Below are 25,316 nucleotides of genomic sequence, written 5' to 3' on the forward strand. Positions count from 1 at the left end.
TTCTGTTCCTGATGCCACAGACTCAGCAGCCAGGGGCAGCGGCCCCTGGTCTGTAAACTGGAGTACCATGCAGTCGAGAACAGGAGCGAGACTCACAGTAGCCGCAGTGTGGCGGAACCCAAGGATGTCCGGCCCCACGAGACCCAGACATAAAAGCCCAGTGTGGAACAATGGTAGGAAATGCATTTGCCCCAGAAGAAGGCTAGTCTGATGGCCACAGCCATCAGTGACCCTGGGGGATGGACAGTCCTGGAGATGCTGTGCAGCCAGTCACACCGGGGCCTGGGCACAGCTGCACTGACTGCAGGGAGGAGCCGCTGGCAGCCAGGTGCTGCGGGACTCCATCCAGGACATGGGGCAGACGTAGGCAAGCCTGAGGCCAGCCTGTGCTGAGAAGTGGGGATCTGTCACCCCAGCAGGACTTTAGGGTCACCACAGCTACTCGGTGAGTTGGAGCCCTGATTGTATGACCCTGTCTCAAAACCCAAGGAGGAAGACAGCTGGGCGTGGCCCAGGGGCAAGGAGGTTGCCTAGCACGAAACCCCTTCCGGGCTTCACCACAGCAAGGCCTGCCTTGCGCAATCAGCTGTAAGAGCGGACAGGGTCCCTGACACTCAGGCAGCAGACCTGCATCTCACCTGACTCACGGAGGAGTGGCTGGGGCCACAGTGACCCACATGGCATCCCCAAGCCGAGAGCCCCCCAGACCCATCCTGCGCAGTTCAGCCCGAATTGACCAGATTTCCAAGACAATGTAACTCCTCAAAATGTCTTTAGTTCTCAGAACAGAGTCCTACAGAATGGAGAACTCTATACAGGACAGCGATCAGTGACAAAGGTGTGGGGTGCAGCCAGCGCTCTGAGATTGCACAGGGAGGACTGTGGTGCTGGCTGCCCAGGGCCACATTCCTGAGGCACTGGCCAGGTGGGAACCCTCTGGTCAAAAGGCAAAGAGGTTGTGGCCCGTACCCTTGGCCCCACAGGCAGGGTGCTGGTGACGAGGAAGGGCAGATCAGCTGGCTCCTGCGCGGGTTCCTTTCCTGTTTGCAGAGGAGTCTCTCATACCAGAAGCTACCAGAGCGGCAACGGACCAGTTCTTGAAGTCACAAACTCACTTGAAGTTGCAGCAATCCTCCTGCCTCACTCAGTCTCCAGGTGCTGGCCCACTTCCTGCCCTCCCATTAGACTTGAGGGTTTGTGGATTCACGCAGCTGCACACGGGCGGTCAGAGGACAACTTGCAGGAGTCAGTCGCTCCTTTTGCAAGTGGGTGCACTGGGGAGGCCAGGCTGGGGGCTGCGGCGCCTCCCCCAACAGTCCTGCTTTTCAGAATGGGACAGGGGTCTGAGCTAGGACCCTGGCAGAGCAGTGTGCTGGCTGGGGCAGGTGGGGCTCACCTGCCGTGGGCTACTGTACCAGGCGGTAGGTGATGTAGCGGCCGGCTGTCTCACTGGGCCGGATGATCTTCACAACCTGTAGAAGGCAGGGCTGGGGTTGGCAGGGCCACAGTGGTCCTGACCTCAGAAGGAGGGGAATGGCCACGGCTTCTCACCTGCCCTCGCTTGATCCCAAAATAGCGCGCCACTGGGTCCCCAGCCTGGATCCTGGGCAGCTGGCTTTCGCGAAGCTTGCTGGGACACCATTAAGGAAGAGGCTGGTGGGGCAGCACTGGGGTAAGAAGTCTGGAGTGGGGAGGGAGGGCGGGCGGGATAAAGGACACTATCGAGTGTGAAGTGGGGGGCAGGGTGGGGTAAAGGACACTATCGAGTGTGAAGTGGGGGGCAGGGTGGGGTAAAGGACACTATCGAGTGTGAAGTGGGGGGCAGGGTGGGGTAAAGGACACTATCGAGTGTGAAGTGGGGGGAGAGTGGGGTAAAGGATACTATCGAGTGTGAAGTGGGGGGGAGGGTGGGGTAAAGGACACTATCGAGTGTGAAGTGGGGGGAGGGTGGGGTAAAGGACACTATCGAGTGTGAAGTGGGGGGCAGGGTGGGGTAAAGGACACTATCGAGTGTGAAGTGGGGGGCAGGGTGGGGTAAAGGACACTATCGAGTGTGAAGTGGGGGGGAGAGTGGGGTAAAGGATACTATCGAGTGTGAAGTGGGGGGAGGGTGGGGTAAAGGACACTATCGAGTGTGAAGTGGGGGGCAGGGTGGGGTAAAGGACACTATCGAGTGTGAAGTGGGGGGGAGGGTGGGGTAAAGGACACTATCGAGTGTGAAGTGGGGGGCAGGGTGGGGTAAAGGACACTATCGAGTGTGAAGTGGGGGGAGAGTGGGGTAAAGGACACTATCGAGTGTGAAGTGGGGGGGAGAGTGGGGTAAAGGATACTATCGAGTGTGAAGTGGGGGGGAGAGTGGGGTAAAGGATACTATCGAGTGTGAAGTGGGGGGAGGGTGGGGTAAAGGACACTATCGAGTGTGAAGTGGGGGCAGGGTGGGGTAAAGGACACTATCGAGTGTGAAGTGGGGGGCAGGGTGGGGTAAAGGATACTATCGAGTGTGAAGTGGGGGGGAGGGTGGGGTAAAGGATACTATCGAGCCAGCAGCTCTGTCACCTCCTCCTTCGTCATGACCACGTGCTCAGGGACCAGCTGTGGAGACAGAGACCCAATCCGCAGTCACCAGGGACCCCCAACAGGAGCAGAATAGGGGACAGAAGCAGGCTATGACCACCCCCAATTTGGAAGGCGGAGCCATAGCAGCAAAGCTGAGGGGTTCAGGGTCCTGTCCACTCAGGCACTGCTGTGCTCCACCCCACCTGGCTGCCCAGGACAGGTGCGCACCTCGTGTTCCGTGATGTTGATGAGCAGCTCTTGCTGTAGGAACTGCTCCAGAACGTACTTGGGTGCCATGTCCACCAGGGACTGCTTGGCGGAGGGCGTCATGCCCTGCTGCACCACGATCAGCGCGCGCGTGATGTTCTCCTCCTGCATGCGCTGGCAGTACACCTTGATGGTCTTGATGCCCACCTTGGGCTCCTCTGCGGACACATAGCACGACCCTCACTGCCCTGCCTGTGGGCTCAGGTGTCTCTATTTGCCAGGGAAAATCAGAACCAGGAGCCTTGAATGGGGCGGGGCAGGAGGAAGCTGCATGGTACCCTGACCCTGTTCCGTCAGCTGCTCTGAGCTTTGGAGACATGGTGTTGTCAGCTTGGGCAGCCTCAAGGAAGAGGAGACAGATCCTGTGTCTACATGGGCTAACCTCGGCTCCTCAGACAGACTGGGGTTCACTGGAGCAAGAGGACCCAAAGTGCAGAACCAGGCCCACAGGACCACATGCATGGTTTGCAAACTGCTGGGTCTCAGAGTCTCTACTCCCGATCATCTAGTTTTTCTTTTTAGGACAGGGTTTCTCAGCATCAGTGGTTCTCAATCTGCAGGTACTGACCCAAGACCACAGGAAAACACAGATATTTACACTGTGACACACACAGCAAAATACCAGTCATGAAGTAGCGACAGAAACAATTCTATGGCCGGGGGCCCCAAAACACACGGCACTGTTTTATTAAAGGGTGGCAGAGTTAGGAAGGCTGAGAACTCACGGCACAGACCAGGCTGTCCTGAACTCACTGCGCAGACCAAGCTGGTCTGGACAGCCTGCCTCAGCCTCTGCTTCCCAAATGCTACGATTACAGACATACGCTGCCATGCCCATTCTTGCACCCCTAACTCTCACACTAAAAACACAGGCCCCAGGACCTCAAAGTGCCAGGATATTAAAGGAGACAGGCTGTTTGGGGACACCAGGAGGCAGACGCCCAGGGTGGCAATCCCTCTCGTGAGACACCTTCCGAGCTGCCTGGAGTATAAGGCAGAAACTACAGAATATAGCAGACAGGAGCCAGGGTGTCTGAGAGCTGGTGCTGAGAGCAAGGGGCAGAGAACGGGCAGGAACTGGACAAGGGAAGGTTCCCAGGGAAGGCTGGGCGGCTGCCACAGTCCTGCAGCAAAGCAGGACGAGGGTGGAACCCACCCTCATTGGCGGGCAGAAAGCAAAAGACCACAAAGGGGAGAGAGCTGTTAGACACAGCCATGAGCCCGCACCAGAATGATGGACCCCCACCTGGGAAGAACACAAACATCTGGTCTGTGGGGTCATCATTGTGGGCCACCAGCACGGTGAGGTCTGTGCGCCTTGGTCTTCCTTCGCTGGGTTTGTCCCCAAACTGTGCCTTGAACTCCTCAAGTGTCTGGTCCAGCTCATCCTGAGTCACCAAGTAGCCACGGTCATGACAGAGCTGCAGGGACAGAGGGCCAGCTGTCCTCAGAGACGGAGTGGAAATCCGCACGAGAACTGGGGACTGCAGCACCCTGACCTGACCCTGCAGCGCTGCAGGCGGCGTGGGCTCCAAGCTCTGGACTGGCTCCAGCCAAGACCCATCCCCAGGCAACCACAGGGCAGCCTCACCGCGCCCCCACCCCCACAAGTTCCTCAACACGGGGACCAGACATCGCCATCCTGTTCAGTCTTGGGTCTGAGCGTCCTAGAGTCCACCCAACACGGTAAATCAAAACTTCGCAGACATCTTTCTTCACTGGCCTGGAACTCACTCTGTAGACCAGGCTGGCCTCGAACTCAGAGATCCTCCCGCCTCTGCCTCCCGAGTGCTGAGATTAAAGGCGTGCGCCACCATTACCCCGCCTACCTAGATTTCTTTTATTATCATTTTTGAAACAGGGTCTTGTTATGAAGCCCTGGGTGACCTCAATCTTTCAAAATAGACCAGCCTGGTCTTGAGCTCAGAGACTGACCTGCCTCTGGCCCAAGAGTGACGGTGATGAAAGCTTGTGCCATCAAATGAGCATTTTTACCTTCTGGTTATTTTCGTTTCTTAACACAAGCCCTCCTTACAAAGCCCCGGCTGTCCTGGAACTCACAGGCCGGCCCCGAACTTACAGAGTCACCCGCCTCTGCCAGCACGCGGGCCGAAGCTGGGGCTGCAGATAGCTGCGAGCTGCCACAGGGGTAGTACCTATGGTTAGGCTGGCGGAGCGGCTGGCCAGCACCCCTAAACCAGGTGTGAGCACGAGCTCCCCTCTGGGACCGCGCCGGGAGGCTGAAGCAGGACAGCCATCGGGGAGGCCAGCGTGGGCGCGCCCCGCACGGAGGCGGGAAGCATCCCCGCACCCGGGACGCTGCGGCAGGACGCCTGCCTGGGCCGACAGCCGCAGTCCGTCCGCAACTCGGCACTCGCTCAAGCCTCCCCACGCGAGACTCGCCTGCATGATGGTCTTGCGGATCTTCCACAGCCGGTAAGTCTCCTCCTCGTCGTCCATGTTGCAGCCCTTCAGAAACAACTGCGCTTCCGCGCTCGTGCCAGCACTGCGCCTGCGCCTGCGCCGTACTACGAAAACAGCGCGGGATAACGGAGCGGCCTCTCCTGCCCCGCCCAGTTCTGTGCTGTCTACGGCGAAGGCCTGAATAAAGCGACGTCCACGGCAGGCTACGCGGTGGGCAGCTCCAGCGCTGAGCTTCGCGAGATCGCGCGCGAGAATATCTCGCGATAATTGTGGGTATACGGACCACGCCTCCAAGCCAGAGAGCCCCTGGAGCCGTGAGTTCGAGGCCAGCCCGGAAGTGTGCAGGGCACGGGACGGTGGAGCAGCCTAGCAGGCTTTCTCTCGTGGGCCGTGCCTCGAGTTTGTGCAGGGACCCTATACAAGAGCCAAGGCCATGGGCCTCAGTTTCCTTTTATTTTTTATTTTTGGTTTTTCGAGACAGGGTTTCTCTGTGGCTTTGGAGCCTGTCCACCAGGCTGGTCTCGAACTCTGCCTCCCGAGTGCTGGGATTAAAGGTGTGCACCACCACCGCCCGGCGGTTTGGTTTTGAGACAGGGTTTCTCTATGTAGCTCTGGCTGCCCCAAAATTCACTATGTAGACCAAACTCAGAGATCTGCCTGTCTCTGCCTCGAGAATGCTGTGATTAAAGACGTGCGCCACTCCTCCCAGATAACTGTCTCATTCTTGGTGGTGATGATTTGGCGGGCTTTCTTGGGGGTGGAGTCTGGACTGAGGCCACTCGAAGGGGAGGGGTTTGGGATGGAACTTTCCACCCAAACATTCCAGACTCTGGGTATATGGGTACACGCCCGGGGCTGGGGTGAGGCTGCCACTCAAACAGCCAGAACCTGAGTGTGGGACATAAGAAAACAGTGGGTGCAGGACAGAGGCTTCCCAGTGGCCACCCGGATGAGTTCCACTGTGGGGAACCAGCCCCGTCTCTAAGAGTATCTACAAGTGCCTGCCTGCAGGAGCCCCTCCTCACCTCCCAATGGAAGAGGCACCAATAGGAGACGTGGCTTGGTAGGAGTAGGTGTGGCCTTGTGGAAGGGAGTGTGACGCTGTGGGGCGGGCTTTGAGGTCTCACATGTTGTAGGAAGGCCTGATGGTTAGAGGTCGCAGTCTTTCCCAGTGAGAGACTCCCTCCGCAGGCAGACTTCTGCTCCTTACATGCCCTCTCTGGAGAATGTCTTTAGCCTGACTGACCTTATCTGAAAGTTGTATCTAAGCCTGGACACCGGGTGGGTTTATCTCTAGTGTGACCCTTGGCGCAGTTTCCTGCTAGAAGTTTGCCTCCTGCTGCAGATGTGGCTACTAGGACTTGTGCTAGGAGCTTTGATACAGGACCTGCTGCCGCTAGCTCAACCTTTAATAGGAGCCTGCCCCTTCGTGCAAAAAGGGTTTGTCCCCAGGCTCTCAATCCTATACTCTCCTGTACTCTGGAGTAAAACTGAGCTGCCTCACTGAGGTCACATCCCCGAGGGAGACAGAGAACCACAGTATACGCTGGAAGGGACCAGGACCAGTCTTTATTCCAGGGCTCGGTTTGCTAAGGCCTCTGCCCCTATTACTTAAGTTGATGTGTGTCAGCTTCAACCAGACCCTCAGGAAGTACTTCCAGGTGGCCAATCAGAGTCCTACCTGGTCACAAGCAGGGACAGTTCTTGCTATTTTCAGTCAGACAGACCCTGGACACAGCAGACAGACCCCAACACCACAACCACAGCCACTGACCAGATGTCATAAGCCAATCACAAAATGATACCTGTATCAGTAAGGGTCTACACCCAATCACTTAACGGCAGCTCGGATTTCCCTAAGTAGGCTTCAAGGGCTGCCTTACTCTCCCCAGGGTCAACACCATTTTGGGTGGGTCCCAGAATGCTGGTTTTTCTCGAGAATAAAACGGCTTTCTGTAAAAGCATACCGTGTGTCTTCTGGTCATTTGGAGTGACCTGTGCACCCTACTCAAGATACCGCCTGCCACGGACTGACTCTCTTGGAGATCAAAGACCGAGGGAGAACAGGGGGTGAAGGCTTAGGAGAACCCAGGACTTGGCGAATGACAGACACAACTCTAATGAGATCTGAATCTGCTGCAACTTTACTAAAATTCAAGCATCACTTTTAAGAGATTACAGAAGGAAGTTGGCAGACATAAAAGGTTCCATAGAAAAATGATTACAGACAATTGATTATTCTCAGCAAGTCTTGTGGTCAGGGCCAGGTGCGCAGAGCTTTTCTTTGAAATTCGTCTCACACCACTAACTGTGCTTCCTCATGGCCCTAAATCATATCTGCCCTCAAGGTAACCAAGGTGACCCAAACACCATTCTTCAACTGTGCTTTCTCATGGCCCTAAATCATATCTGCCCTCAAGGTAACCAAGGTAACCCAAACATCATTCTTTAGGATTCCACCCCCAGGGTTTGTTCCAATATTGAATGGCTGGCTTCATGTTATCAAGAATAGCCTGAGCCAGGCGGTGGTGGCGCACGCCTTTTAATCCCAGCACTCGGGAGGCAGAGGCAGACGGATCTCTGTGAGTTCGAGACCAGCCTGGTCTACAGAGCTAGTTCCAGGACAGGCTCCAAAACCACAGAGAAACCCTGTCTCGAAAAACCAAAAACCAAAAAAAAAAAAAAAAAAAAAAAGAATAGCCTGCCTTTCTTTCCTATCTCATTCTGGCTAGCCTCTCCATAAATGGTAACTCATGCCATTCCATACATTTTCCTTCATAATTTATCCATCTTCTACCAAATCTCCTATCATGGGCTCTTTCTGTTCTAGGGTATCTGTAAATTCCCCCAGAGAGCGAGCTGGAGTTTTAATCATAACATTAATGGCCTGAATCAAGGGAGGGAACTGACGCATCAGTTCCTCCGTATTCAAGGAGCCGTTGGAAATGCTTCCTGGTTCCTTGAACAGATTAAGTTTTTGTCAAGAGAAAAATAGAACAGAAGCAGAGTCAATGCAAGAAACCATCGCCAGGAACAAAGTGAACGAGGTCGTTGAGGCTGATCAGGCACCTCAACTCGAGCATACTGCCAGGGAACCGCCGGGGGCCACGCTCCGGGAAGCAGAGCCCCTCATTTTGAGACGGCCACCACCTGAGAGGCATTTTGTCACACAGCCGTGGATGTGGCAACTGCCCATTGTCTCAGACCACTTCCTGTTGCCTGCAAGTCAAGGTGTAGGACTCAGCTGCTCCTCCAGCACCACGTCTGCCTGCAAGTCAAGGTGTAGGACTCAGCTGCTTGTCTGCCTGCATGCCACCATGCCGCACCATGATGATGTCATGCCCAAATCCACGAAGTCCCCCAAAAGCCAACTAGGAGACCTAGTCCTGTATGTAAAAGCAAAGAGCCTTTATTTTATGTAAGTTACAAACTCGGTCTCTCCACATGTCCAACATATTGGAATAAACAGAGAGCCCTGAGTTCAGTTAGAGTTGGGTTTTTATAGTTGGGGGTGAGGGCCCCTGATTGGCTGACATTTGTCTAGGGGTGTCCTGGTGAGTGTGTGCTGGCAGGTGGTCCTATCTACAGCAGCTGGAACGTTAGGCATTTCCTTTGGATGGTCTGTTCTTGGGTGGAGGTCGGGTAATCTCAGCTTTTGGTTCTTCCTGCGACCAGGTATTGCTTTAGTGTAAACTACTGAGACTCAGGCCTCCATTTAAATTTATCGATGGCTGAGTTCTACTCTGGCAGGTATAACGGTTGGAAGTAAAGAACTTTCTTTGGATGATCTGTTCATATTGAGTTTATCATGGCTGGTTCTTACCGATGACAATGGACTAAACCTCTGAAAATGTAAGCCACCCCAATTTAATGTTTTCCTTTATAACAGTTGCTGTCAAAAAAAAAAAAAAAAGCTGGGCGGTGGTGGTGCAACCTTTAATCCCAGCACTCGTGAGGTTGAGGCAGGTGGATCTCTGTGAGTTCGAGACCAGCCTGGTCTACAGAGCTAGTTCCAGGACAGGCTCCAAAGCTACAGAGTTGCCATTGCTGTTCTTGTTAACTGCAGCGTGCCAACCCAGGACGTGGTTTTGTGCTTAAAAGCTCGCGCTGAGAAAGACTCAGGGCTACGCTGGGACCCCAGACACCCAGTGTGGCCGCTAGCCGGTTAATAAAGACTTTCCATCGGCTTCGCTGGTGAATACCCCATAACACCAGAGTGAAAACGCAAAACTAAACCACCAAGACAGCCACCTCCTCCCGAAGGCAGCACGGTGCAGCAGAGGCCATTGCTACCGCTGCCAGTCAGCGCCCCAGTCTCAAGGAGTGCCCTTTCCCCTGGCATCTGACAGGGGCCCCGCTGGAGCAAAGTATAAGCTGGCTCTGTTTCAGGAGAGGACACTCCCTCGAGTCTGTTGCTCCTGCTCCTGGCTGTGTAAGCCAGCATCTTAGAACCTCCTTTTCTGTCAGCATGGAGCAGGAATTAATCTCGCCCAGTGAGGGTTCTTGGAGCCTATTCCCATGTCCTGAATGTCCTAACCAACAGAGCAGCAAATAGCAATTTCTCTGTGTTTTCCTGGGGCTGGTGTTACTGCAGACATGGGAGCTGCACGCTGGTTCAGTTAGATGCACCCTACACACTGACCTTTGGTCTCCTCCTCTTCACTGAGCCCATCCAAGGGCTCTAATCTCTGCCGAATCCACAGACATTAGATTTGAGCCAGGCGGTGGTGGCGCACGCCTTTAATCCCAGCACTTGGGAGGCAGAGGCAGGCCAGCCTGGTCTACAGACTGAGTTCCAGGACAGGCTTCAAAGCTACAGAGAAACCCTGTCTCAAAACCCGCCCCTCCACAAAAAAAAAAAAAAAAAAAAAAAGGAAAAAGAAATTATAACCTGAACCCCTGCAGGGTTTGAACCAGCTCTATCTGGGTCAACAATAAACAGGGATCTAGAGTGAGTTAACCTATCTGTGATCATCTACAAAGCGTCACCTGCTACAAAATGGAGGCCCTTAAAGGAGAGTGTAGTCAATCAGATGGCACTGGCGACTGCGTGTGGTGTGAAGCTGGCAGAGAAGGAAGTGATAGGCGACCACGGGAGAAGACCACTGTCTGCCAACCGGAGGAGCTGCGGATGCTAGAGCGAGGTCAGTGCGATAGAGGCTTTTCCAGAAGGCGGGCTTTCGGTGGGTTAGGTGGTGCCGGCTCCAAGCTGAGTTTAATGACTCCACCATGGAGTCAGCTGTGCTGTGGTCTCGGGGTCTGTTAGAGGAGGTAGAAGGTGTGACATTTCAGCTCTGGAGGCCCTCGGCCCATGAGGAGCGTCCGACTCGGGAAGTGACCGTCGCCCACGCCGGAGGGTGGTGTCTGCAAGGGAAGAGCTGACCTTTCAGTCCTAACTTAAATTGGAATTATACTGGGTCAGATTTTTTTTTTGAATTATTTATTTATTTTTCTGTGCATGTGCTTGTCTACAGAGGCCAGAAGAGGGCACTGGGTTCCCTGGGACTGGAGTTACAGACAGTTGTGAGTCACAGGTGTGGGGAATGGAATCTGGGGCCTCCGCAAGAGGAGCCATTGCTCTAACCACTGGGGCATCTCTCCATCTGCGGCAGGAGGGTAGGGCACCGCTTTATCCCTGAAAGTAAGAGCTAGCGAAAAGGAGAGGAGGACTTAAGTCAGGGAGGATGGTCCGTTTTCAGTGCCAGGTGTGTTCAAACGCTCAGAGTCACAGGCAAGCAGGAAACCCTAGGTTGGTCCTCCCTGGCTGTGGCTGGTGCCCCCTCTCCGCTCATCTTAGGCTTGAGGAGGGACTTCTGGGAGGACCAGCCTGTGGGGAAAGGGGAGCAGGGAGGTGCTGCCATCAGGGAGAAGGAAGGCCATTGTTCCTTGCCACGTGGGCTAGCCAGCAGCTGCCTTCCTTCCAGGCTAATGGTGGATCCGGCAGACTGGATCCATCTTGCTTTCATTCCGAGGTCTTGAAAGACCCCCGGTGTGGGGAGACTCTCACTCAAGTCTCGGGATAACACGAACCCCTCAGTAACTCACGAGAGACCGTCCTTGCTGCAATCACACGAGGTTTATTTGACAGAACAGGAACCAGTGCACTGGGGCCGAGACTCATAACCCACGCAGGGGAGGAGTTCGACCCCAGTAACTGGGAGAAGGGGTTTTTAAGGGAGAAACCACAGTCCAGTAATCCGAAGGGGGTAGGGAGGGCGTCATAGAAAATTCCGAAAATACCAGTGATGATCAAAAGGGGGCAATTCCCTGTTTCTCAAGGTTATTCTCAAGATTACATTCTAACTTTATCGTCAGCTAGTTCCTGAAACACAGTCACTGAACCGGCTAATCCTGGATTTCTGATTCTTCTCTCCCTGCTTAGATTTTTGGCTCTATTTTTTTTCCTGCTAGGGGGTCTGGATTTATCTGGGCTTCTTCTAGTACCTAGTTCTAATCATAGAACTAGATTTCAGTATCTTCTTGACCTTGTAAAGCGCTACATTGGTGGCGTAACATCAAAATCTGAACAGCATTTATTCTTTCCCTAACGAAGGTAATTAGTTTTAATTCATTAAAGTACCGAGGGGCCTGTATTAGGGCAGCTACCCCAAGGCCCAGGATTACTGCTAATGCCAGAGAAATAGGTTCTCATCAAAAGCAAGTTGGGTGCTTGTCAAACTCACCTTCAAGCGTGTTAGCTGGATGATAAAAGACCCTAGTACCAGTTGTACAAGCACACACAGTAATCTTTGGTGTCATTAAAAACCGATGTCGACACGCAAGGTGTCAGGCCTGTACTACAGGCCCACCATTTATCTAAACCGGGAACCGAGTACCTGGTGTCAGGAGTCTTAGGGCTCTTAAGAGTCTCATTACATAACCCCAGTAAGAGTCAGCCTGTGCTTAGTCCCCCAAACACAAGCCTCTTGACTGGTAGTGTTGTCAGAGTCCCAGATACTGCAATTTGGGTGGTTCAGGAGCTCGCTTCACGTGGGAGGCGTGGATCCAGGCAGAGATGCATACTTCTTCCAGTTCTTCCCAGATCTGTGTCTCACCACTTCAAGGGCCTTTAGGCGGGAAAATAAAGGTCTAGAAAGAACAGCATCAGGATTATACATTCCACCCGACTCAGTGAGCAGTGGCTGTTCTCCACATAGAATCTCATAAGGGGTGAGTTCGCCCTGGGGTGTTCCAAACCCGGAACAGGGCAAAGGGACGGAGGGCTGTCCAGTCATTCCCACAGGTCTCTAGGGCCAATTTTGTCAGGGTCTCTTAGACTTCTATTCATCCTTTCTACCTGACCTGACTCTGGGGTCGGTAAGCACAATGTAATTTCCAATTGATCCCCAGTTGGGTGGCCAGTCCCTGACTTACCTGGGCAACAAAGGCAGGTCCGTTATCAGACCCGATTACCTTGGGTATCCCATGTAGAGGGAGCTGTGGGCTGCGTTCCTGCAGCCCCAGCTTCTGGCCGCCTGGCTAGCTTATGCCCCAAAATAACAACACACAAACTGTATTCATTTAAACACTGCCTGGCCCATTTCTATTAATGTGTGTAGCACCGAGGTGCGCTTACCGGGAAGATTCTAGCCTACGTCCATCCTGGGTCAGTTGGAGCTTCATCGCATCTGCTCGGGAGAGGGGAGCATAGCGTCTGATCTCACTTCCTCTTCCTCCCAGCATTCTGTTCTGTTTACTCCACCCACCTATGTTCTAACCTATGAGGTCCAAGCAGTTTCTTTTTTTTTTAACCAATGACCTTCCTCCATCAATCCCAAACCTCTGGAAGATTTCTTTTTTTTTTTTTTTTAAATATTTATTTATTTATTTATTATGTATACAATATTCTGTTGTGTGTATGCCTGCAGGCCAGAAGAGGGCACCAGACTTCATTACAGATGGTTGTGAGCCACCATGTGGTTGCTGGGAATTGAACCCAGGACCTTTGGAAGAGCAGGTAATGCTCTTAACCTCTGAGCCATCTCTCCAGCCCCGGAAGATTTCTTATATGCTCTTCTTAGCCACCATCTTGTCTGTCTCAGTCCTGGTTGGAAAAGCTTCTACCTAGCCTGGAAAGATATCTATAAAAACTAATAAGTACTTGTTAACATATCTGGCTGGCTTAATTTCTGTAAAATCTATTTCCCAGTAGGCCCCAGGCCGGCCGCCCCTGAGCCTCTTCCCAGGAGTATATATGGAGCGTCCTGCATTAGTCGTAGCACAGGCCTTGCAGCTTCTGACTACTTCTTCTGACAAGTCAGAGAGTCCCATAACATAATAGTTGGGGACCTAACCACATCTTTTAGTTTCTTGGCCCCCAGGGGGGTCGGGTAATGTAAGCTGGTAACATACTTGTGCCCTTTTTGTGGGAGGACGGGTTTTCCTCCTTCTGTCTCTACTGCCCCGTATGGGGTTTTCTTTACCAGTCCTAATTTTCCTATAACTTGATAGTCCTCGGGGGTGTATCTAAAGTTGGTTTCACTGATGTCATGATAATCTTTAGGCTCTTTGACCGCCAGGATCATTGCTCCCTGGGCCGCCTGTTTAGCAGTTAGGTCTGCCATCTGATTTCCTTTAGCCACAGCATCTCGAGCTTTTTGGTGTCCTGGACAATGTATGATGGCTACCTTCTTTGGCAAATGTATGGCCTCGAGGAGGCTCAAAATTTCTTCCTTATTTTTTATGTCTTTTCCTGCAGATGTTAACAGTCCTCTCTGTCTGTATATTGCTCTGTGTATATGGGCAGTGGCAAAAGCACTGCTGTCAGTGTAGATGTTGATAGACTTCCCCTCTGCCATCCGTAGAGCTGGTATCAAAGCCACGAGTTTGGCTTTCTGTGCCGACGTCCTTCAGAGAGGCTATGCCCAGACTACTTGCTTCCCATCCACCACTGCTGCCCCTGCCTTCTGCTTACCTTCAACCATGAAACTGCTGCCGTCCGAAAACCAGCTCAGACTCCCCAGCCAAGGCTGATCCTTCAGATCATTTCGGGTACCAGCTTCTTCTGCCAGAATGTCAGCGCAGTGATGGGTCAGGTGTCATCAGTCTCGGGCCGTAGGGCACCGGGGATTGAGGACAGCAGGGGGAGCAAAGGTCACTGGTTCAGTCAACAAAAGGCTTTGATCACCTCTGGCCTGGTTCGATTAAACCTGATCTGGGCCTTCAACTTTGTTAGGAATGAGTCACTTGTCCTCTCCCCAAATCTACAGTTCGTAAGGTGGTCCACGGATACTGTTTCTGTCCAGTTGCTCCAATTACTATAGTCTTTGTATTCTTTAGCTTCCCCAAGGGTTGTTTTGGCACCAAGTGCTCAGCCCCTATGTCCACTAGAAAGTCCATAGGGGCCGGGCGGTGGTGGCGCACGCCTTTAATCCCAGCACTTGGGAGGCAGAGGCAGGCGGATCTCTGTGAGTTCGACACCAGCCTGGTCTACAAGAGCTAGTTCCAGGACAGGCTCCAAAACCACAGAGAAACCCTGTCTCGAAAAAAAAAAAAAAAAAAGTCCATAGGGGTCCCCTCCACAGTCAGGGGTACCCTAGGCTCAGGGAGGGGGTCTGAGTCCCATCCCCTCTATTCATCTTCTTCTAGGGCCAGTACCTTAGAGGCCCTTCCTTCCTTCTTTGGGCATTCTCTTGTCCAATGTTTTTTTTCTTTGCAATAAGCACACTGGTCTTTGTCCAAGGGGTGCTTCTGTCCATCTTTGCTCATCTTTGGACTTCTGTTGCCTGGGTTCTATCTGTCCAGGTCCTGTCTTCCCTTTCTCTCCTACCACTGTGGCCAAATTCTATCAAATTTCTCTTTTGTCTATGATCCCTCCGGTCCTCTCTTTCTTCTGCCTCCCGCCTGCCTCTCTCTCTCTCTCTCTCTCTCTCGCTCTCTCTCTCTCGCTCTTTCTCTCTCTGTCTCTCTCACTTCTCTTCCTCAGTCTCTCGCTTATGAAACACTTTCTCTGCCTCCTTAACCAAATCCTGCAAGGTATAATCCTGCAACCCTTCTAACCATTGTAACTTTTCTTAATATCTGATGCTGACTGTCCTACGAAGGCCATAGCTATCGCTGACCCTCAGAAGTTGGGTCAAAGGAAGTATAACGCCTGTAAGCCTCCTTTAAATATTCAAGAAACACAGCCCCTGTGTTCAACCAGCCGGAGACCTGCCCTGAGAGCCCCAGGCAATAGACTGTCCGCCCCACCTGCTTTAAGTTTGACCTTGAAAATGCACACAAGGAACTAGATGAGGCCCATATCTGTTTACATATACATATTTTTTTTTTATCAAAATCTCTCTTGCTTTTTAGACAACATACCAAAAATCTCTCTTGCCTTTTAGACAATATAAAAACTCTTACCAAAGTCTTTTTTGGTGGTTTTTCTCAGTGGGGATGTATGGCTACATTTTAAACAAGAATAGCACATAAAATCCTGTACCAGTGTGAAACATTTGAGACCATCAATAGGTTTTTTTTTTTTAACATTAACCAACAATAATTTGTAACCAGCCTCTATAAATGATGACAGATACTTATAACCCATAGGACCTGAAAGAGTCCTTCACCCGCGGAGCCAAGCCTTGGTCAGCTTTGACCAGAGGTTTGAGGCCTGCAGCTCCCAGGGCAGGCGGAGGGAACTTGTCCATCAGCACAGGGGGCAGAGTGGTATGCAGCACTGGGAAAAAAGATTGTTAACCTCTTTAGGCCACAGAGATTACCCTCAGATTTTTTGTTTAGTGTTTGAAATCCTCTTGAGGTACATCTGCCTTCTACAACTGTGTCTGGCAGCCTCGATACCTTGTAACAGGAAGGCTGAATAGCCCAGCCATCCATACAAGCATGCTGCCTCGCAGCCACGCGCTTGGGACCGAGGCTGACTTTTTTTTTTTATGAAATATACCCCTATGCTTAAGGCCCTATCTCTAAAGTCTTGTAAGTGGTCACAATATCAAAGTCAAAGAAGTCATGATTTGAGTACGTCAGCCTCAGTCTGAGTCAGGACAAAAGCACAACACACATTACACAGACATACAGGACAATGGTGCCAAGAAAAACAAAGCTGCTTTGCGGGTGTGACCTGCCCCGCTTAGAACTGACCACACAGCGGGGCGGTGGTGGCGCACGCCTTTAATCCCAGCACTTGGGAGGCAGAGGTAGGCGGATCTCTGTGAGTTCGAGACCAGCCTGGTCTACAAGAGCTAGTTCCAGGACAGGCTCCAAAGCCACAGAGAAACCCTATCTCGAAAAACCAAAAAAAAAAAAAAAAAAAAAAAAAAGAACTGACCACACCATTCACGTGTCATACCACAGAACTGAGAAACGCCACCCGCGTATCTCACCAGAGAACTGAACACGCTGCCTGCGTGTAAGACAAAACAGAGACCGAGGGGGGCTGGAGAGATGGCTCAGTGGTTAAGAGCATTGCCTGCTCTTCCAAAGGTCCTGAGTTCAATTCCCAGGAACCACATGGTGGCTCACAACCATCTGTAATAAGGTCTGATGCCCTCTTCTGGCCTGCAGGCATACACACAGATAGACTATTGTATACATAACAAATAAATAAATAAATATTTAAAAAAAAAAAAAACAGAGACCGAGGAGACACAGACAAAGGCTAACAAAACTTAGAAAGACAAAACCACTGATCCAGAGTCAGCGTCACAGTCTGTCCCAGTCATCAACGTCACAAGTAAGACAAATAAAAGACCGAAGACACACAAGACAGGCAAACAAATGTCCGTCTCCACCGAGACAGACAAAACCATTCCAGAAATACAGACGGCTGAGAGGACACGGTTCCTCCAATCCAGGAGAACTTCCGTATCCTCACCGGCACCCAGACCGGAATCTCCCAGGCATCCCTGGTTCCCTTCTCACCTCCCGGGACATCTCCCAGGGCAGCAGTTGGTGATCTAGCATGTCTGCTGATCACTCACTCCGTCTCCTCCCGAGACATGAGCGACTACAAAACCGAAAATACAGAACCTGAACCTGAATTCCGCCAGGACAGAAACACAAAGGCAGGACTGTAAACCTGAAAGTACAGAACCTGAACCTGAATTCAACCGGCACACAAAGACACAGACACACAGACAATGTATCACCTCCAAGTGGGTCTTCGGAGATGCAGGTGGTCACCAATCCGGGACGAGCCCCCAAATGAAAGACCCCCGGTGTGGGGAGACTCTCACTCAAGTCTTGGGATAACACGACCCCCCCAGTAACTCATGAGAGACCGTCCTTGCTGCAATCACACAAGGTTTATTTGATAGGACAGGAACCAGTGCACTGGGGCCAAGACTCATAACCCACACAGGGGAGGAGTTCTACCCCGAGTAATTGGGAGAAGGGTTTTTTTTTAATATTTATTTATTTATTTATTATGTATACAGTATTCTTTCTGCATGTATGCCTGAAGGCCAGAAGAGGGCACCAGACCTCATTACAGATGATTGTGAGCCACCATGTGGTTGCTGGGAATTGAACTCAGGACCTTTGGAAGAGCAGGCAATGCTCTTAACCTCTGAGCCATCTCTCCAGCCCCGAGAAGGGGTTTTTTTTGTTTTTTTTTTTTTTGGTTTTTCGAGACAGGGTTTCTCTGTGGTTTTGGAGCCTGTCCTGGAACTAGCTCTTGTAGACCAGGCTGGTCTCGAACTCACAGAGATTCACCTGCCTCTGCCTCCCGAGTGCTGGGATTAAAGGCGTGCGCCACCACCGCCCGGCCCCGAGAAGGGGTTTTTAAAGGAAGAGACCACAGCCCAGTAATCCGAAGGGGGTAGAGAGGGTGTCATAGAAAATTCCTAAAATACCAGTGATGATCACAAGGGGGCAATTCCCAGTCTCTTCTTTTCTGTGGAGCGAGGGTTTTGCCTCCCACAGATGTGGCGTTTGATGGTAGTAACCTCACCCCCTCCTTCTGGTCTCCTCCCTGTGTGGGCCATGGATGGGGTGCATTGGGAGGCAGACAGGAGGATCCCCACAAGGCCAGCCTGGACCATTTAGCAGGCCCTGTCAAACACTCGGGTCAGTGGTAAGATGTGTGTCGGCACACATGGGACACACAGCCACCCGAGACTCCAGCTGCAGGGGAATCCAGCCATCTGGTCCACAGCCACACGCAGACACACAGACACACGCAGACACACGCAGCATACACAGCCACACACAGACACATGCAGACACACGCAGCACACACAGACACATGCAGCATACGCAGACACATGCAGACACACACAGCATACACAGACACGCAGCATACGCATACACACGCAGCATATGCAGACACACAGACACACGCAGCATACGCAGACACACAGACACACGCAGCATACACAGACACACACAGAGATATGTAATTGAGAGCAATGCGCACAAGCAAACAAACAGCTCTGGGACAAAGGCAGGCAGACCTCTCAGTGTTAGAGACCAGCCTGGTCTACAGAGCAAGTTCCAGGCCAGCCAGGCTACACAGTGAGCCCTGTCTCAAATACAAAAACCAAAGCATCGCAATAAACAGGGGTGTGGCTAGGGCCCAGTGGGGAGAGTGTGGGAGAGCCTGAAGCCCTGGGCTCCATCCCTAGCTCCACGTGCTAGCACAGTACTCACCCAGCACTGGGAAGCTGAGGCAGGAGGATGGCTGTAAGTTTTAGGCCAAACTAGTATACATACCAAGTTCTGTGCTGAATAGGTCTGCAGAGCTAATGCATCTCAAAACAAACACAACCAAACACACCAAGTCTGTTGTGATCAGGGCTTCCCACCTGGGTCGTCCCATCAAGGGCCAGGGAGTGGCTGTCCTGTGTCCTGCTCACCTCTGCTGGAATCCACACCAATAAAAATGTTCCACATGCTGGGCAGGTTTGCAGACTGCTGGGCTCTGGCCCTGGCTTAAATCTCTGAGCCTCCTTGCACACGCAGCTGCTGGGGTTCCCAGGGCTTCTGAAACAGGACAGAGGACAGAGGAGCCAGGTGTCACAACGAGCCGAAGGAATTGTGTCTGGAGGCTCGGGAGCCTGCCACGCGGGAGAGAGGAGGCCTAAACGAGGGGGTGGACTGAATGGGAACAGGGCAAGGGCCCTGCGTGGGTGGCAGGCTGACACAGGGATGGCCGTGTGGCTCCGGGAACTGTCCTCTTGGTCCTCAGAGCAGTGGTCGTAGAAAAAAGTGCTGTCCGGAGCATGCGGGCCCCAGGACCCATGGCCACAACAACTCCAAGTCCTGTCAATGACCCTGAGGACCCAGGATCCGGACTGCCCAGTTCCAGACAGGACAGAAACTAGAATCCCAAAGGGCTGGTGGGGGTGATGGCAGGTGAGGTGAGGGTGGCAGGTGCTGGGACAGGGGCTGGAGAGATGGCTCAGGGGTCAGATTACTGGATGTGACCCCAGTGCCTGGGGAAAGAGGCAGTTAGTTGAATCTCTGTGTCTCTGTGTGCTGTGTGCCTGGTGTACATAGAGAGACTGTAAGTGGAGGGAGGGAGGGAGGGAGGCGGCTGGGGAGATGGCTGATCAGTTAAGAGCACTTTTTTTTTTTTTTTTTTTTTTTTTTTTTTGGTTTTTCGAGACAGGGTTTCTCTGTGGCTTTGGAGCCTGTCCTGGAACTAGCTCTGTAGACCAGGCTGGTCTTGAACTCACAGAGATCCACCTGCCTCTGCCTCCCGAGTGCTGGGATTAAAGGCGTGCGCCACCATCGCCCGGCTACTTTTTTTTTTTTTTTTGCACAGGATCTAGGTTCAGTGCCCAGCACCTATATGATAGCTCACACCCATCTTAACTCCCGTTCCGGAGATCTGATGACCTCTTCTGACCTGTATTGGACACCAGGCACACACATCGTACACAGACATATATATGCAGGCAAGACACTCATACATACAAAAAAAATCTAAATCACTAACATAAAAGTTTAAGCCTGGAGGTGATGGTGCACATCTTTAATCCCAACACTCAGGAGGCAGAGGCAGGCGGATCTCTGAGTTCGAGGCCAGCCTGGTCTACAGAGTGAATTCCAGGACAGCCAGGGCTACACAGAGAAACCCTGTCTCTGAAAAAAAAAAGAACTACAGCATCCTACATATTGTTTACTAGGGACAAATGGCCAAGGTAAATCATACTGTTAGGTTTCAAACCCAGGACAAAGGTAACAGCTGAGGTGCCTGGTTAACATATGAAATCGGACTGGCCTGCCAGTTCTCCCAGCATCCCCTCGCCCGCCTCTTACATGCTCCGCCCCAAACCCTGAACTCCCCGCCTCACTGGCTGGGCTGCCCTTCCAAGTGTTTTCCAACCATTCTCGTTGCCTGCCTTTATCTGCACCGTTTGGGCCTCCTGGTTGCTGCACCTGGTTGAACCCCATCCCCGTCCCCCCCTCACATGTCCCAGACGCCCCTCCTGCATGTCTGCAATAAACTTTCTTCCCAACCACACCTGGGAGCGGCCATGTCTTTTCCTTTCCTTTCTTCCTTGTCTTCATTCTTCTGGTGCCGAAACCCAGGAATGGCAAAGACAAGCTCTTCGGCTTTCTCTCTGGGCTCTGCCCTCCTTTTGCCCCTGCTCTCCCCCGCCTCCTGCACTGGGTAGGAGTCATTCCTGACGCCTGACTTGTTTATCACTGCTACAGAAGCCACACCCACAGCGTGCCAGAGTTTCCTGCTCCCCTGCGGCTCCAGTCACAAGGACAAGGGACACCTCTGCTCTGTAATTTAGAACTTTTTTTCTCTGACAAATTTCTAGCCCTAGTTGGGGACACACAATGAAAATTCTTGTCACTGTGAAACTCTACCCACCTCAGCTACTCTGTCCACCTCAGCTACTCTGTCCACCACAGCTACTCCATCCACCTCAGCTACTCTGTCCACCTCAGCTACTCGGTCCACCTCAGCTACTCTGTCCACCTCAGCTACTCGGTCCACCTCAGCTACTCTGTCCACCTCAGCTACTCGGTCCACCTCAGCTACTCTGTCCACCACAGCTACTCGGTCCACATCAGCTACTCTGTCCACCTCAGCTACTCGGTCCACCTCAGCTACTCTGCCCACCTCAGCTACCCACAGCTCTCGGCTCTGGCCTGCAATGCCCACCTGGGTCTCTGTATCATTTGCCTTGACCCTGGACTCTGCTGGCCATTGCTCAGCTCCTGCTTGCAGTCCTTCAGCTTCAGCTCTAGCTCTCAGTTCCCTCCTGGAGCTTATACGAAGGCGCGTGCGCATACACACCACCTCCACCCCTGCTCCTAAACCAAGTCCTATTTTTCAATTTCCCCTCTCTTCCTCCACAGACTCAGACATTATCACTACGCTTTGGCCTCAGCACAGATTCTAACACCTACCACCACACAAAGGATCCCAACGTCTCCTTAGGCTTTACTTCCCACTCTTAAAAATCTCAGCCAGGGGCCAGACACAATGCAGCCAGCCGCCAGGTCAGACATGCTGAATCTTTCCCGGTAAGCGCACCTAGTGGTGCTACGCAGATTATTAGAAATGGGCTAAATTAATACGTGAGAATTAGCCTAGAAGAGGCTAGATATAATGGGCCAGGCAGTGTTTAAAAGAATACAGTATGTGTGTTGTTATTTTGGGGCATGAGCTAGCCAGGCGGCTGGGAGCCAGGTGGCAGGAACGCAGCCCTCAGCTCCCTTCTATAGAATGGCACCAACGTGTGGTCAACTGTATCCACATAAAGCCTGAGACAGCTTGGGAAGTAATTCTAGAACAAAATGAAAGCATTGCACCTGGCTTCTTGGTAGCAGCAATTTCTCGGGTCTGCTCTGCTTGCCAGAGGCAAGCAAGCACTCTCATCTAAGAGAGGCTTCCTGACTCAGCTTTTTTTTTTTTTAATATTTATTTGTTATGTATACAATATTCTATCTGTGTGTACACCTGCAGGCCAGAAGAGGGCACCAGACCTTATTACAGATGGTTGTGAGCCACCATGTGGTTGCTGGGAATTGAACTCAGGACCTTTGGAAGAACAGGCAATGCTCTTAACCGCTGAGCCATCTCTCCAGCCCCCCTGACTCAGCTTTAGCTGCAAAACCCTGCAGCTCATTAAGAGGTCCTGCCACGAAACACTTAAATGGTATTGATAAAAGCTGACTGCATGCTAGTTTGTTTTCTGCTGTAGCAGGAAAAAAGTTGTGCTGTTTTAAAATGCTTGCATTCTGGTCCGTCCTGCTAGGGCAAACTCTGACTCTTTCAGGCAGGCGATCTGACTATAGAGTGTTTGAGTGTGGTTTTTGAGTGCAGTGCTGCAGCTTGCTTGCTGGTAGGGACCTTGAAACACCACAGAGTTGTAGCATTAAAAATGGCTCCAGCGGTACCTCCGCCACGAGGCTGGAAAGCTAAGGAATGGACTGGATCTAGCTGACAAAGCCACGGCTTTAATCCTACCCATATTGCTCAGTAATTTAAAGGCTCGTGTGGTCAGAAAAAGAGAGATATACAGTAAAGAGAGATTCAAAGACAAAGAAAACCTTTAAATGATTTACAGTGTGTTTAAAATATATGTAGGCTAAAAGTTAAAGTTCTTAAAAGTAAAAAAAAAAAGGAAGAAAGAAAGTAGTTGGGTGTGGTAGTATACACCTTTAATCCCAATGCCTGGAAGGCAGAGACAGAAGGATCTCTGAGAGTTCAAGTACAGCCTGGTCTACAGAGTTATTCCAGGTCAAAGATATACAGAGAACCTGTCTCAAAAAGCAAAAAATAAAAGCAAAAATAAACAAAATAGAGGTTAAAATAAAGCCACACAAAGATGGAAAATACAATGAGAATCTTGATACTATATGCTATTATGCTCTGTTTGAATTGTTTAAATGCTGAGGAAGGAGCAACAGATGCTAAAAGATATTTGTTTATAAATGTTGCTGAACTAATCCAACATAGATATTTTGAAAATGCCTTGACTTCAGAATTTGAATCTAAGGACATGATGCTTTGGAAAGGAGTTTCTTTTGTTTTCACAGAGGATGAGACTCTTTGGATTACTTCTATCCCAATATGGTATGATAGACCACGCCCTCCCGAAAGGTTGCTGTGAACACCCTCAAAAAATTACTCTGCGGCCAGGTGGTGGTGGCGCACGCCTTTAATCCCAGCACTCGGGAGGCAGAGGCAGGCGAATCTCTGTGAGTTCGAGGCCAGCCTGGTCTACAAGAGCTAGTTCCAGGACAGGCTCCAAAGCTACAGAGAAACCCTGTCTCAAAAAAAAAAAAAATTACTTTGCTCAACTGCCGACTGAGATGAACCTAGCAGACAGGTTATTCCATAAAAGACCTGAATAACAGCGCCCCCATTCAGCAGGAAGCAGTTTGGAGAGAAATAACTGCACCCATGTTCCCAAATATTGTTTATAAATGTTCTTTTACATTTAAAGGGGGATATGATATAGATATGAATAATTTGCATTGGTATGGATTTTAAGGTCAATTTTGTTATATGTATATGTATTTCTGCTCTTGACTAAGGTATTGTGATTGTGTAGTTTATGTAAAAACATAATGTATATAGGTTGTTAATGGATAATCAATAATAGTCAAGCTTATAGTCATGTTAATTAATATTTTTATAGATATACATAGATATATTTTAGGTAGGCATTCTTCATATCTTTTAAAGATTACAGAATATGGCATTTTAAATGTTTTAATAACTTAGGTTTTTCATGACAATGAGACATGTCTGCTCCTGGCAGCACCAATCTACTTCAAGAGGAAGATGGGCATCGAAGAGGCTCCTTATGAAGTTTGTTAGACATTTGGGCAAGAAACTGCTCTTGCCTGGACTGTTGTATAAACTGGACACAGAGAACCCGCAGAGAGAGAGGAGTGCTGAACTTGCCTAAAGGTGAGATGATCTTTCGGGGTTCCTGATTCATGAAAGAGTCTGCGAGACATTCTACAGGACACAGCAGATAGTGACTGAACTGCCTTTGAAATTTCCTGCTTCATGGAAATGTCTCTGGATACTATGGGCCTGTAGGCCGAAGATGGATGCCCCAACGGTACAGAGGAACTTTGGGTGACTGACTGCCCAGGCAGCAAGATGTCTCTGTCATTTCTAGAGTTTTAGAAGTTGCTTATTTCTTGTTTACTTAGGTAATATTATATCCTTCTGGAGTTTTTGGTGGAGTTGAAGAATAGATAGATAGTTATAGTTTTCCTTTGTTATGATAAAAGTTCAAATAGGTATAAATATTGTAACTGTAATTCTTACTTGATAACTGTTTTGTTATATGTAATTTTGCTGTGTTAAAGTGAATGCCTTTCCTTTTTGTTTAAACAGAAAAAGGGGAAATGATGGAGGAAGGTCATTGGTTAATTAATAAAAAAACTGCTTGGCCTCAAAGGTTAGAACATAGGTGGGTGGAGTAAACAGAACAGAATGCTGGGAGGAAGAGGAAGTGAGCTCAGATGCAGGGCAGCTCCTCTCAGAGCCAGATGAGATGCAGCCAGCTGCCAGGTCAGACATGCTGAATCTTTCCAGGTAAGCACACCTAGTGGTGCTACGCAGATTATTAGAAATGGGCTAAATTAGGCCGGGCAGTGGTGGCGCACACCTTTAATCCCAGCACTTGGGAGACAGAGGCAGGTGGATCTCTGTGAGTTCGAGACCAGCCTGGTCTACAAGAGCTAGTTCCAGGACAGGCTCCAAAGGTACAGAGAAACCCTGCCGGGCTGGAGAGATGGCTCAGAGGTTAAGAGCACTGCATGCTCTTCCAAAGGTCCTGAGTTCAATTCCCAGCATCCACATGGTGGCTCACAACCATCTGTAATGAGGTCTGGTGCCTCATAACTACTAAGCTTCTGGTTAGTGTCCCAAAGGAAAGCCTGATACAAAACCTCAGATAAAATCAGATGTTAAGGATCGGTCTCCGAGCACCATAGCCAACGATGCCACATTGGCCTATGATCTGTCTGATGCCACAGCACATCCATGCCTCAGAGGTCACCAAACCACCCTGCACCTTCACTGCAGCCGTGAAGCCAGGGCTCTAGCACTCCCTTCACTGCAGCCCTGAAGCCACCACTCTAGTACTCTAAATTAGTTTCACATGCTCTAAATGTCTGCAGGGGTTTCGGCAAGG

General features: G+C 51.0%; 1 protein-coding gene across 1 annotated transcript; it reads right to left on the bottom strand.

Annotated features, from left to right (window-relative positions):
- Positions 1-755: 755 nt before the first annotated feature.
- Polr2e (RNA polymerase II, I and III subunit E) lies at positions 756-5,370 on the bottom strand. Its single transcript, XM_057771888.1, has 6 exons — positions 5,227-5,370; positions 4,070-4,244; positions 2,785-2,981; positions 2,534-2,592; positions 1,552-1,630; positions 756-1,472 (listed from the first exon to the last, which is right to left on the bottom strand). The coding sequence occupies exons 1-6, from the start codon at positions 5,281-5,283 to the stop codon at positions 1,407-1,409; spliced, it is 633 nt and encodes a 210-aa protein (XP_057627871.1). The 5' UTR covers positions 5,284-5,370; the 3' UTR covers positions 756-1,406.
- Between the last annotated feature and the right edge of the window lie 19,946 nt (positions 5,371-25,316).

The sequence above is a fragment of the Chionomys nivalis genome, chromosome 6 (genome assembly GCF_950005125.1).
Source record: "Chionomys nivalis chromosome 6, mChiNiv1.1, whole genome shotgun sequence".
Classification (NCBI taxonomy): domain Eukaryota; kingdom Metazoa; phylum Chordata; class Mammalia; order Rodentia; family Cricetidae; genus Chionomys; species Chionomys nivalis.

Excerpts from the sequence above, each read along its gene's own strand:
- Polr2e (XM_057771888.1), bottom strand. The coding sequence starts at position 5,283 with ATGGACGACGAGGAGGAGACTTACCGGCTGTGGAAGATCCGCAAGACC. Across the intron at positions 2,982-4,069 it reads GATGTTTGTGTTCTTCCCAG|AGGAGCCCAAGGTGGGCATC; the intron begins GTGGGGGTCCAT and ends ATGTGTCCGCAG. Across the intron at positions 1,631-2,533 it reads ACAGAGCTGCTGGCTCGATA|CAAGCTTCGCGAAAGCCAGC; the intron begins GTATCCTTTACC and ends ATGGTGTCCCAG.